At 39.2% G+C, this 12,744-nt stretch overlaps 1 protein-coding gene across 1 annotated transcript in view; it reads right to left on the bottom strand.

Moving 5' to 3' along the window:
* Nucleotides 1–6,980: 6,980 nt before the first annotated feature.
* LOC141657439 (uncharacterized) overlaps nucleotides 6,981–12,744 on the bottom strand; it is a 31,527-nt gene continuing 25,763 nt past the window's right edge. Inside the window, exons 3-8 of the mRNA XM_074464688.1 lie at nucleotides 8,564–8,744; nucleotides 8,313–8,436; nucleotides 8,086–8,215; nucleotides 7,830–7,897; nucleotides 7,611–7,727; nucleotides 6,981–7,508 (exon numbers count right to left, since the gene is read on the bottom strand). Coding sequence (XP_074320789.1) covers nucleotides 7,095–7,508; nucleotides 7,611–7,727; nucleotides 7,830–7,897; nucleotides 8,086–8,215; nucleotides 8,313–8,436; nucleotides 8,564–8,744 — 1,034 coding nt within the window. The 3' untranslated portion in view covers nucleotides 6,981–7,094. The remainder of the gene's footprint in view (nucleotides 7,509–7,610; nucleotides 7,728–7,829; nucleotides 7,898–8,085; nucleotides 8,216–8,312; nucleotides 8,437–8,563; nucleotides 8,745–12,744) is intronic.

Raw genomic sequence — 12,744 nt, 5'->3', positions numbered from 1 at the left:
CATTAACCCTAGCTAGGTGACTACTCACTCATTATCATGTTGATCATGCTAGCAAGGTTGTCAATCATACCAACAAAGTTAAACATGATGAATAAATGAAAGTAATTAACTATAATTGAAAAGGGATTAAGAGGATTATACCTACTAATGATTCCAATAATAAAGCAAGAATAAAAGAAGTACTTGATGCTTGATTGAGAGGTTGTCAATCTCCCAATAATAACCCAAATAATCTTCAATTACCCAAAATAAAGGATGAACAAAAGAGAGATTAAGGAAATAAAACTTGTATTAAAAATTGATTAATTGTTGATTACAAAACTAAAGAGAGATTTGATTGATATTAACTACACTAAAGATTGCTAAGAAGAACATACTCTTCTAATTAGACTAATGGGGTATTTATGGTGGAAATTAGGTGGATGCATTAGGGTTAACTAAGGCTAAATTAGTAATTACACTTTTTAGATTTGAGCAGGGAAACGCCGTTATTTTTCGAAGGAAGGGCATCTTTCTTTGAAGCTTGATGAAACGGATTTGTGCTGGACTGGAATCCGTGCGTCTTAGGCACGGGACGGCCGGATTTGTGAGTCTCTGCCCGGGCGTCTTTGGGAGAAGACGCACGTCTTCTGGTAGCTGCTGCCCGGGCGTCTTTGAAGGAAGACGCACGAATTGTGGTGCTGGGGACGGGCGGATTCAGGACAATCCGCACGGATTGCTCCTCAGTCTTGTTTCTTCTTCTTTTCTTCCCTTTTCTTCATAAAATCCTTGGGGATTTCCTTGGGGATGCAAGGATCTTTCCTCATCATTGCCCATCTACTATAATATGTACAAAGGCCTTCTAATCTTGTCTCTCCTTGATGCTTGGTCATTGAATTCAATCAATTTAGTCTCATTTTGCCATGAAAATGCAAGGTTTGCACTCCTTTCCTACCAAGGACACAAAACCTCAAAGAGTATGCAAAACAAGGAACTAAAGACAATAAATGACCCAAATATGCACTAAAAAGCATGGGAACAAGGCTAATTCAGGGGCTAAATATGCTCTAATTATGGTCACATCAAATATCCCCAAACAGAACCTTTGCTCGTCCCGAGTAAAGAGGTGACAAAGACTAGGACCATTATTTAAACTAACCTAATAACATAGCCGATATGAGACAATTAGCGGGTCTCACTCCGCCCCTTAAACTCACAACAAGACAACCATGAGGTAGGAAGCCTTCTTGCAAGGCAAGGTGGGTCTTGCCAAAATGGCGACACATCCAAACATTAAGCACACAAAATCAAATAATGGATGCATCTACAAAAAGAATAGCCACTTCCTCATCAAGTGGCGGAGTCAACTAAAAAGGAACAAATTTAAGAGCATATATTCCTTCACAAATACTAGTTCAACAAATTACTAAGGCTAAGAGGATGGCACTAAATCACCTCCAAATGGTGTTAAACTAGACTACTTTCGTCCTCAATTTCCAAATGCTTTCGTCAAGAGCGATCGGATGGTTATGGAATGATGATCCCTATGATGCTAGTAGCATATGACATGACAAGTCTCGAGTTCTCTACAAAAGTAAAGGTCAAGGATCGTCCCAAGCTCGACAAAGTGGCTTGACAAAAAGGCTTTTTGGGAATGAAATGCTCAAATCGTTGTAAACAAGGGTGGATATGACTAGTATTCAAAAATTGACCTCATTCAACTTTCACATTTCAAAAATTTTAAGATGGGGTTTGTCCCTTCCGGGCTAATGTCCTTTGCTTTCGCCAATCGCTTATTAGGCAACCGGTTAACCTCTAGATAATAGCTTTTCGGGGTGATAGTCACTCTGTCTCTGGGTGGTTGAATTCACAACCGTGTGGGGGCCCAATTCAATAGATCCCTCTCCAAAGCACATCGAAGTGGTACGCCTCCATCAAAACGACTAAATTTCTTAATATTTCAACATTTCATAACATTTGAGGTTTCCTTAGCAATAAATTGTTTCCACATAACAAAATCTTCGAAATGAGCACTTCAAACTTTATTGATAGAAAGTATTTTTGGGTTGCCTTACCACAAGGTCAATCAAGGTCACCTAGACAAGTTAACCAAGTCCACATCGCATCACGGGGTTGGATAGGTGACTCACATGCAAACCATTGACTAGGCTTTGGGTCATGGGTCAAACGACACTAGTATGACACAATCTAGGGTGTTTTACAACCATTCTAGTAGGCGAAGTCTTAAGTTGAAAAAGTATTTGTAATGGCTTAGTTGCTCTTGTCAAAGTTCCCAATTAGGCACTTTTCAAAACATTTCATCTAAATGCAACTATATGCCATGATGCAACTATTATATACATCCTAATGCAAGTGATTCTACCAACTAATATGACATATAAACTAAATGTAAGTCTTAAGTTCACATTGTTATACCGCATCAATCAAAATAAAGCCACATAGTCATTAACATAAAGAGGAAAAAGGAGATTGGAAAGATCATACCATGCGGTCTTCAATATCCTCATGTCTCGGATGTGGCGTAGTCGATCAATGTGAACAAGGATAGAACAAACACAATATATACAAGAATATATACAAGACTACACTACAAAAGAAATAAACTTGTTTTTGGCTTTTTCAATTTTCAAATTTTTATGGTTTTTCGAAATTTTTCAATTCATTTTTTTTTTTTTGGATTTTTGAATAAGAAGTTAAGTTAGAATTCCCCATCCCCACACTAATATGGGCATTGTCCTCAATGGCCAAAATGATGGGAAATTATGCAAACATGATGCATGATTTCTACACTAAATGCAAGCTACACTAATCTACACTACATGATGCATGGTTTTTTTGTTTATGACGGAGAGGATAATTTAGATTACCTCCCGTTGTGTATGCATTGACTTCCCCAAACCGAGTTAGACATTATTTCTAATGTCCTAAGGTTGGGTGTAGTTCATGCACACACTATGCAATGCATGAGACTAATTTGTCATTTTGGATTTTGAAAGGTGGGAACAATAAAATGAGAACACCTCAATGGGGCCAAGGTGTTAGTCCTCTATGGTGCTAGGACTACTCCAACAATGATCAAGATTAATAAAATACAAGTTAACAAAACATAAACTTCTTTTCATGAAACTTGAAAATTAAAGAGAGGAGATGAGGAAACTTCACTTTAACTTAGATGGGTGCCGCACGCCCGCTCCACCTAGCCATGAAGTGATCCTCTAGAGATCGTCGTCATCTCCCTCTAGATTGCTATCCCATACTTCTTTTGATGCATCACTCATACTCGGTTCCATGAATTCGTCCTCTTCACTTTCAAGTTCCACCGTGTCTCCTCCGCAAGAATTGTTGCTCCCCTCCTCTTGTCTCCCGTTTGCCCCTTCATTAGCCCTCTCTGAATTGGGGAAGAGTAAATCCAATTGAGCCCATGAGGGAAATGCTCCTTCTCACTAATCCTTCCCTTTCGAACCATCTCGTCGTATTGAGGATAGAGTGCATAGTAATTGTCCACGGAGGTTTTGTATTGTCGGTAGTGCAAATCTTGTAAGATTCCCGTGACAAAGTCATCACGGGGAAGGATGAAGGGGTTGGGATGGTTGTACGATTGGTAAGGAAATGGGTAGGGAGGCACTTTGATCATCTCATCTTGAGTTTGTTGTTCTTGTTGTTGTTGTTGTTTTGGATTCGGAGGTGGTGGTGCTTGCCTTGTTTGATTCGGGATGAGGTAGGATGGGATTGGGGCTAAAGGTCCTCTTCTTGGGGAGATACGTGGTAGGTCGGTCATTGGAAGATAAATCGGATCGCTTCCTTTCGTTAACCACTTGATCCGCTTATCGACCCCCTCAAGGGTTATCCAATGATGATGAATAAAAAGAAGATCTTCGTTTATCCTTGTGTTTCCCAAAAGAGGAGCATACTCATTATTCTCATTGAATCTCGGATTGAAATGCTTCGCAAGTTTAGTAATGAGTCCTCCATTCACAATGTGTTTCATCCCATCATCGTCACCATTCCTAAACTTTGCCCATTTCTCGAGTAGCACAAGAGGTGCATTGAAGTGGTACACATTCCTTCCTTGAATATTGAGGTAGGATTCCATAAACACAAGGTCAAGTTGATTCACTATGGCCGGATCTCGGCGAGCAAGTAGAGTGCCCGAAAGGAATCGATAAGTAAGCCTCAAGATAGGATTATGGATATGAAAAGCGAGACATTCCTTGGTGTGTATGAAATCCCGGCCGGTCATGGCCCTCCACAAAGGTTCAACACTATACTTCTTTGGCTTCGATGTCCGGGTAGGCGAAACATCGCGACCGAGCACATTTGCGAATTCTACAAGGGTCATCATCCTAGAAACATTCTCCAACCTAAATTCTATGCATATTGTTTTGTTCAAGGTTGTAATCTTCAAAAAGCTCAAAAATTCAAGCACAAGAGATCGGTAAGTTTGTTCATACATGCGAAAAAGGGTGGAGAGACCAAATACTTCAAAGAGAGCTTCCACTTGGTGATAAATCCCAAGTTTCCTCAAGGTAGCATGACATAAAAACTTAGTGGGAAGAATATTCTTACTTAGAAGCCGGTGGAAGACTAATCTTTGCACATCATTGACAAATTCCACATTTGAGAAGTCATCAAGCCTTGTAAGATCTACAATCTCTTCGTGCTCCCTTCTTAATGTGTTGACATGGGAGATAGAAGAACTTCCCCTCATCCTTGGTCTTCTCCCATTCCTAAAAGAGGATCTCCTTGGTGCCATTCTTTGATTATTGAGCTGGATTCTTTTGATTTGTGAAAGGATAAAGATGCTCCTTGTGGATTGAGTGTTGCCTTTTAAACCCTAGAAAATTGAGGCTTTTTGATTTTGTGGGTTAAAAGAGTGATTGGGATATGCTTTGGAGTCATAAGGAGGTGGGTTTTTATAATGCAAGTGGAAGGAGGGGTGATGTGTCACTAATTGTGTGGTGGGGTGTAATTTAATTAAGAAAGGGCGAGCCAAATCACCGCAGGAAGACGGGTGGATTCTAGCAGAAGACGCTCGGATTCTGTCTTATCGGGACGGGCGGATTCTAGGTAAGACGCCCGGATTCTGTCACAGCTAACTTTCCAAAAACATGACACCACAAAGACGGGCGTCCCGACCCTAAGACGCTCGGATTCTTCTGAAAGGAGACGGGCGCCTTTTCACAAAGACGGGCGGATTCTGGGACAGGGAAAATTCTTGAAATGCACAGGCAAAAATACGGGCGTCTTTCTGCAAAGACGGCCGGATTCTCTGGGAGGAGCGTCTTCCTTTCTGAGACGCTCGGATTCTTCTACAGCCCCAAATCTTTCAATTTTACAGCTTAGCAGGACGGACGGATTCTTCCCAATATGCCCGGATTCCAGAAGGACGGGCGGATTCCATTGAAGTCGCTCGAGTTCAAGCTGCGAATCCTTCCTTTGATTTCCTTTCTTCTTGTAAATGCTTCCCCACACTTGAAAATTGGTTCCTTCCTTCATTCAAAATTCGTTAGTAACCCTCCCTCACTTACTCTCATGAAAAGAGTTCATGTTTATTAATAAAGAAATGCAATAAAACAATAAATACAAGTTAAAGGGTTAGTATATTTACAAGTGGTGGTTTAGGGAGGACTCCACCAAACTCTCCCTTTTGATGATTCTTTCAAGGATGAGGAGGCCCGAGGTAGGTGACCTCGACCTCTCCAATAAACGCTCCCTCATAGTATGGCTTTAATCTTTGACCATTGACCTTGAACTTGCTTCCATCTTCCGCCTTGAGTTCGAAATCTCCATATTTTCCAACCTCGGTTATCACATAGGGACCCATCCATCTAGAGTTCAACTTTCTTGGAAAAATTCGGTAGCGGGAATTGAATAGAAGGACTTTGTCTCCTTTATGCAAGGCCTTTTGTCAAATTCTCTTATCATGGAGCAATTTCGTTCTTTCTTTGTAAATTTTTGCATTCTCATAGGATTGTAGTCGGAATTCCTCCAACTCTTGAATTTGAATCATCCTCTTTTGCCCACTCAATTTGAGATCAAGATTAAGTGCTCGGATTGCCCAAAAAGCTTTGTACTCCAATTCGATTGGCAAATGACATGCTTTTTCATAGACAAGCTTGTAAGGGGAGGCTCCTATGGGAGTCTTATAGGCCGTCCTATAAGCCCAAAGAGCATCATCAAGCTTTGTGCTCCAATCTTTTTGGGTCTTGTTCACAACTTTCTCAAGGATTTACTTGATCTCTCTATTTGAAACTTCAACTTGACCGCTTGTTTGAGGGTGATATCCCAAGCCGGTTCTATGTTGGACACCGTATTTGGTCAAAAGAGATGCAAGTTTCTTCTCATGAAAATGCGTTCCTCCATCACTTATAATTGCTCTAGGAACTCCAAATCTTGGGAAGATTATCTTCTTGAAGAGCTTGGTGACCATTTTTGCATCATCATTCACTACAACAAATAAGGTAATTGACGACCATATAAGGCGACTAAGAACAGTCGCCATTAAGAATAAAGCGACTAAGGCCCGTCGCCCGCACTTCGTAGCTAGGTTTAGTCGCTTTTGGCGACAGGCCTTCGTCACCAATTTTGGCGACGGAATTTTTTTAAAGCGGGCGACCGAAATTCGTCGCCAAAATTGGCGACTGTCATTAGTCGCCTTTTTAGCGACTGGCATTAGTCGCCTTTTTACAATCCACGTCATCTCCATATCTTCAGAATTGGCGACTGATTTTGGTCGCCATTTTGGCGACTGATTTTGGTCGCCATTTTGGCGACTGTTTTTGGTCGCCAATTGCACTGTTCCCCGTCGCCAATGACCGCAAAATTAATTCATGATCAGAAACTTAACGACGGTTTCCCGTCGCCAATTGCCCAGTATCCGTCGCCAAATTTACATTTTTTTTAGCCTAAAAATCGTTTTTGACCTAGCCAAATACGTAAAAACCTGCAAATAAACCAACACTTCCAGCAGAGAACAGATGGGAAGCCAACACAACCAAACTTGATAAAGAAAATCATGTTCCATACACACAACTACGAGTTCTACGAGTTTTGGTCATCTAACATTATCCGGGAATAACATGTTCTCTAAAAAACTACATAACAGGAAAACTTGCTCCCGCTCCACTACCACCTCCATAATTAGGATCTCTAGGATCCTTTGGTTGCGGGCGCCACCCAGTGTTGCAATTGGCGAAGAAGGAGTTCATCCGTTCCATTTCCTCCTTCATCCTCCGAATTTCATCATCTCTCTCGGCATCCCGCCTCTCCCTCTCGGCATCCTGCCTCTCCCTGGCGGCTAATTGAGCTTGGAGCACACTTACGATACTTGGGGTATAAGGTTGTTGTTGGGAGGAAATTGACCCTTTTCTTCTTGTAGGAGGGTAGAAAATCTCCTTTGCCGACCCGGCTCCATACACATCTCCTCTTTGGAACCCCTCAACAAGATCAAACCATAGCTCATTGTCATCAATTTCCGGGTTGTTCTTCCTACGGACAAGGAATTGTTCCTAAAAAATTGATAAAACATTAATGGTTAGAGGTTACTTATCTAAAAATTGATAAAACATATACTTTAAAAAGCTAAGAAATTTTTATTTTTTGACACTTACATATAACTGTTGATCTTTTTCCTTCGCGAAGATCAACTTGCCCTTGCTTGTCTTCTTTGCGTGAGTGTCAACAAAGAGATCAACAATCGTGGGTACCTTGCCCTTATTCTTCTTGGTCTTCCGGAAAAAAAACAAGGAAATTGTTACTCAAACATGATAATTAATGAGACTAATTAAATTAGAAGACTATTAAATTAAAAGCTAAGACAAATAACTTACATCTAACACCACACGATCATGAAAAGATTGAGACCCTCCATAATGAGTAGGCTCAACTTCTTGGCGTCCTTATCTCCTCCTTTCTGTTGATCTTGTTCCGGCCGATGCTTCCTTGAACTCGGGACTGTTGTTCCGGATTTTGGTATATTCCTCATATGACGAACCGTAATCAATAAAATAACAATTATTAATTAATATATTTTCAAAATATGTAATGAATTTTAACTAATTACGGGTATTAAAAGAAACTAAATACCTTTCATGAAAGATGGCGCCTTCTTCCTCTTAGACACCTTATACATGTTGTCCCTTAGCCTCTTCTTGCCAATGTCATTATACCTTTGCCAAACTAGGCGCTCAAGGTCGGTTGGCCAATAGAACACACGCTACAAAAAGTAAACACATAGATGAGAAACAAATTAATAATAAGGTAAAAAGAATAAATAAATTATATTTAATAATATATATTTTATAAATAGATACCCGGAAGTTGTTGAACCACATCTCCTTATCTTCATCACTAGCGTTACTCCAACAAGTAACGCCGTGTGTCATGTTCTCTTGGGTGCTATTAGTCACACCACGAACAACTGTTTGACTTCTAAACCTGAAATCAAACATGTTAAAAACATAATTATATAGGAATAAAAAATAATGTATAATTAACATATGTCTAAAAAAAGTCATTTATTACTAAATAAAAAAATTACAAAATAGAATGAATAAAAAATTACCAAAGACCATTCGGATCAAGGATCATCCTGCCGTCAGTATGTCGGGGTACACCAACCTCCTCCTCCTCCTCCTCACTCACCTCCGTAGTAGAACGGTCAACGTCCTCCTCCTGCTCTCGGGAGCTACTACCTCCCTCACTATAGCATCCGCGCTGCCTACCTCCTCCACGAGCCATGTGTACTACAATTGATTAAAAAGTGTTGGCAAATATTACAGGATAATTATTATAAGATACAAAAAAATAAAACCTAATAAACAGGTATAAAAGAAAAAATAAAACGCTAATAATTGTTTCCAAATTTTGATATGTATACTTTCAATACCTTCTCTTACTCATCATCATCATCATCCTCATCATCTTCTTCTTCTTCTTCTTCTTCTTCTTCTTCTTCTTCTTCTTCTTCTTCTTCTTCTTCTTCTTCTTCTTCTTCTTCTTCTCTTCTTCTTCTTCCCCCTCTTCTATCACATCCCTCTCCTTATCATTCTCTTCTTCTTCCTCTTCTAACTCCTCCTCCGCTTCTATCTCATTTGCATAAATAATTTCATCATGATCAACTGGGACAAAACTATTTCGATACAACCTCTTCTTGGAAAAAAGATGTATCAACTTCGATCGTGCCTTTGTTTTAAAAACGGCCCACCATTGCTTTTGTTGTCTATCATTACTTGTGCTCGGAAGAGATGCAAAATAAACTTGATGAGCTTGTTGTGCAAGTATAAATGGGTCATATTGAGAGTAGGTTCGAGTATGATTCACTTCCACGAGTTTGTAACGATCATGGACTCGTTCCAGCCTACGGAATTATCCCTCCATTGAATCTTGAATAAGACGGTTTTATAACTCCGATCCCGGCCATTGTAGCACAACTCAAAGATATCCTCTAATATGCCATAATATTCATTGCCATCAAGAGAAGAAATAGTAACGCCGTAGTTGCATTTAGCCTTACTTTTGCCATAGTTAAATGTTTGAAACTTAAACCCATTAATTGAATATCGATTCCACGTCACAACCTTTCGAGAAGGACCCAAAGCCAAGCTTCTTATCACATCATCTTGAATATTTAGCTTACATACATGCTTCCGAAACCAGGCTGGAAATTGATCCTCATGCTTATGCCAAACATCCTCTCTGTTCACATTAGGGTGTTCTTTAATGAAATCTGTCACAAATTGAGCTTCATATGGCTCCAAAACCTCACAATTAGATAGCACATAAAGGTGGGCACGGTTATACTCCTTGTCATCCAGAAATCTTGTTCCCCAATTGATGAACACCCTATTTCATCCCGCATTTGGAAACACTTGGGTATACTTGTGTCTAGTTCATCCGCTTCATCAATATTCAAGTATTTTGCTTTGGTCTCAATATGTTTTTCAAAATAAAGAGAGCAAAAATTGGCAATCTCTTCCGTTAGGTAGGCATTGCATATAGAACCTTCCACACGAGCTTTATTACCAATTTTTTCTTCAAATGATTAAGAAACCTTTTGAAAGGATACATCCACCTATATTGGACGGGTCCACCAACTTTAGCTTCATATGGCAAATGGATAGGTAGATGCTCCATCGAATTGAAAAAGAAGGCGGAAATATCATCTCAAGTTTACACAAAATTTCTGGTATTTGCTCTTCTAAACGACTCATGTCCTCAACCGATATCGTGGAGGAACATAAATCTCTAAAAAATTGACTTATTTCTCAGAATCGCATTCCAAATCGTAGTCGGGAGTAAATTTTTAAAAGCCACGGGTAATAAGCGCTCCATGAAAACATGACAATCATGACTTTTCAACCCTTTCAACTTCAGTTCCTTCAAATCAACACAACGGCTCAAATCGGATGCATATCCATCAGAAAACTTCAAGTTTCCTATCCAATCGCACAATACCTTTCTTTGAGCTTTGTCAAGAGTAAATATGGCTTTTGGTTTAGCCCCATCCTTACGAATATGAAGTTTAGGACGATCACAAAATTTCTTCAATTCTATTCTTGAATTAATATCATCACGTGTCTTTCCTTTTACATCCATAATCGTATGAATAAGTAACTCAAAGAAGTTCTTCTCTATGTGCATCACATCCAAATTGTGTCTGATCAACATTGTTTTCCAGTAGGGAAGCTCCCAAAAAATACTTCTTTTAAACCAACCATTTTTTTTCTTTTTCAACTCTTTAAATTCTTCTTGATCCCATCGACGAGTTGTTGGCAAATCACGTACTGACCTCCCATTTCTCATCCCCTTGAGTCGAACCAGGAGCATTGTCACGCACCTCCTTACCTTTTAAGAAAGATTTCTTGTTCTCTCTATGAATATGTCCATCCGGTAAGAAACATCTATGACAATCAAACCAACTAATTTTTTTGGAATTAGGAAGATAAAATGCTTTACTCCTATCCATGCAATAAGGACATGCCTTTCGCCCGATTTGCCCATCCCGATAGCATACCATATGCGGGAAAATCATTTATAGTCCATAACAATGAAGCTCTTAGTTGGAAATTTTGCTTCTTCGACACATCAAATGTTTCTACACCAACTTTCCACAAATACTTCAGTTCCTCCACCAACGGTTGTAAATAAACATCCAGATGGTTTTTTGGGTTATCAGGACCGGGAATAAGTAAAGAGAGGAAAATAAATTGTCTTTTCAGACAAAGCCAAGGAGGTAAGTTGTACGGCGTGGTCATTACGGGCCAACACGAGTAGTTTCTACCAAATCGACCAAAAGGGTCAAACCCATCCGTACACAAGCCAAGTCTCACATTGCGAGGTTCCTTGGCAAAATCGGGATATAACCTATCAAAACGCTTCCACTCCTCCCCGTCACTCGGATGACACATCTTTCCTGGTGTACGAGGATTTTCTTTTTGCCATCTCATTTGGTTGGCAAGATTTTTCGTGGCATACATTCTTTGAAGTCTAGGAGCTAATGGAAAATAAATTAATGTGTTTTCTGATATTGGTTTCTTTCTCTTTCCACTCCTTTTATTACCCTTCTTCCCCTTCAAAACAATATTTCCTTCACTTGTCTCATATCTATCCCTTTGACATTTCTTACATTTGTCAAGCAAAGCATCATCTTTCCAAAAAAGCATACATCCTTTAGGACATGCATCAATCTTTTCATGTGGAAGTTGAAGACCTTTGACCACTTTCTTAGTATTATAGAAATTTCGGGTCATAACATTATTATCGGGTATAACATCCTCAACCAACGTAGCAATACTATCAACGGCTTTAAATGGCATATTATACTCACATTTTAAAGAAACTATCCTGGATGCAACTTGTAACAATGTCATTCTACTCCCCTCATATAAGGTTTTTTCGGAAGCACTTAGCATGTCAAAAAAGGCTTTTGCTCTTGGGATTGGTTGTTCTTCATAAATCATTGGTACACGGTCGTCATTAATGAAATCATTAGACTGAAAGGCATCAAGTACCATTTCTCTATATGGGTTCTCATTTTGTTGGATTTGAGGCTCTTCGGGATAATATTTTTCTCCATGGGAGATCCAATTGTAGTAGTTTGGAAAAAAACCATTTGTAACAAGATGCTCTTCTACTTCAATGTCAAATAAATATTTTAAGTTTTTACATTTAGTACAAGGACACCTAAGTTTATGTTGTTCCAAATCATATGAATCTTGACATCTAGCAAATTCAATAAATCCACGAACCCCCTTTACAAATCTAGCGATAGGACGTTTCTTCTTATCTACTCTTTCTTCGTACATCCAGCTACGTTCAGATCTCTTCATTTTAATCTATAAGCAATATATAGCAAACTAACCATTTTAAATAATAATATTTAATTTCAACAAAAAAAGCAATGGTTATCTCATCCTCCATTTTATGCTAATTTCAAGATTTCAATTGGGTCCTTATCACTCTAACCTAAACCCATCAATGTACGTTTCAAGTCACTAGCAAACACACATTTGTGAATTATTAATGAGAAAAAAATTCGGCAGCAATTCCCCTTAGTTCTCCAAATACACAATGTGGAAAAGATACATATTCCACATAAGTATTCAGAGAACATTGGAGAAAATTGCAACCAAATTCTTTTCTCATTAATAAAATCACAACTATGTGTTTACTACCTAAGTGACTTGAAACGTACAAAGACAGTCCCAAAATGGGGACTATTCAAGAATTGCTCCTAATGAGTAA

The sequence above is a fragment of the Silene latifolia genome, chromosome 1 (assembly GCF_048544455.1).
Source record: "Silene latifolia isolate original U9 population chromosome 1, ASM4854445v1, whole genome shotgun sequence".
Taxonomy (NCBI): Eukaryota; Viridiplantae; Streptophyta; class Magnoliopsida; order Caryophyllales; family Caryophyllaceae; genus Silene; species Silene latifolia.
This window is presented reverse-complemented; position numbering and strand designations above follow the sequence as displayed.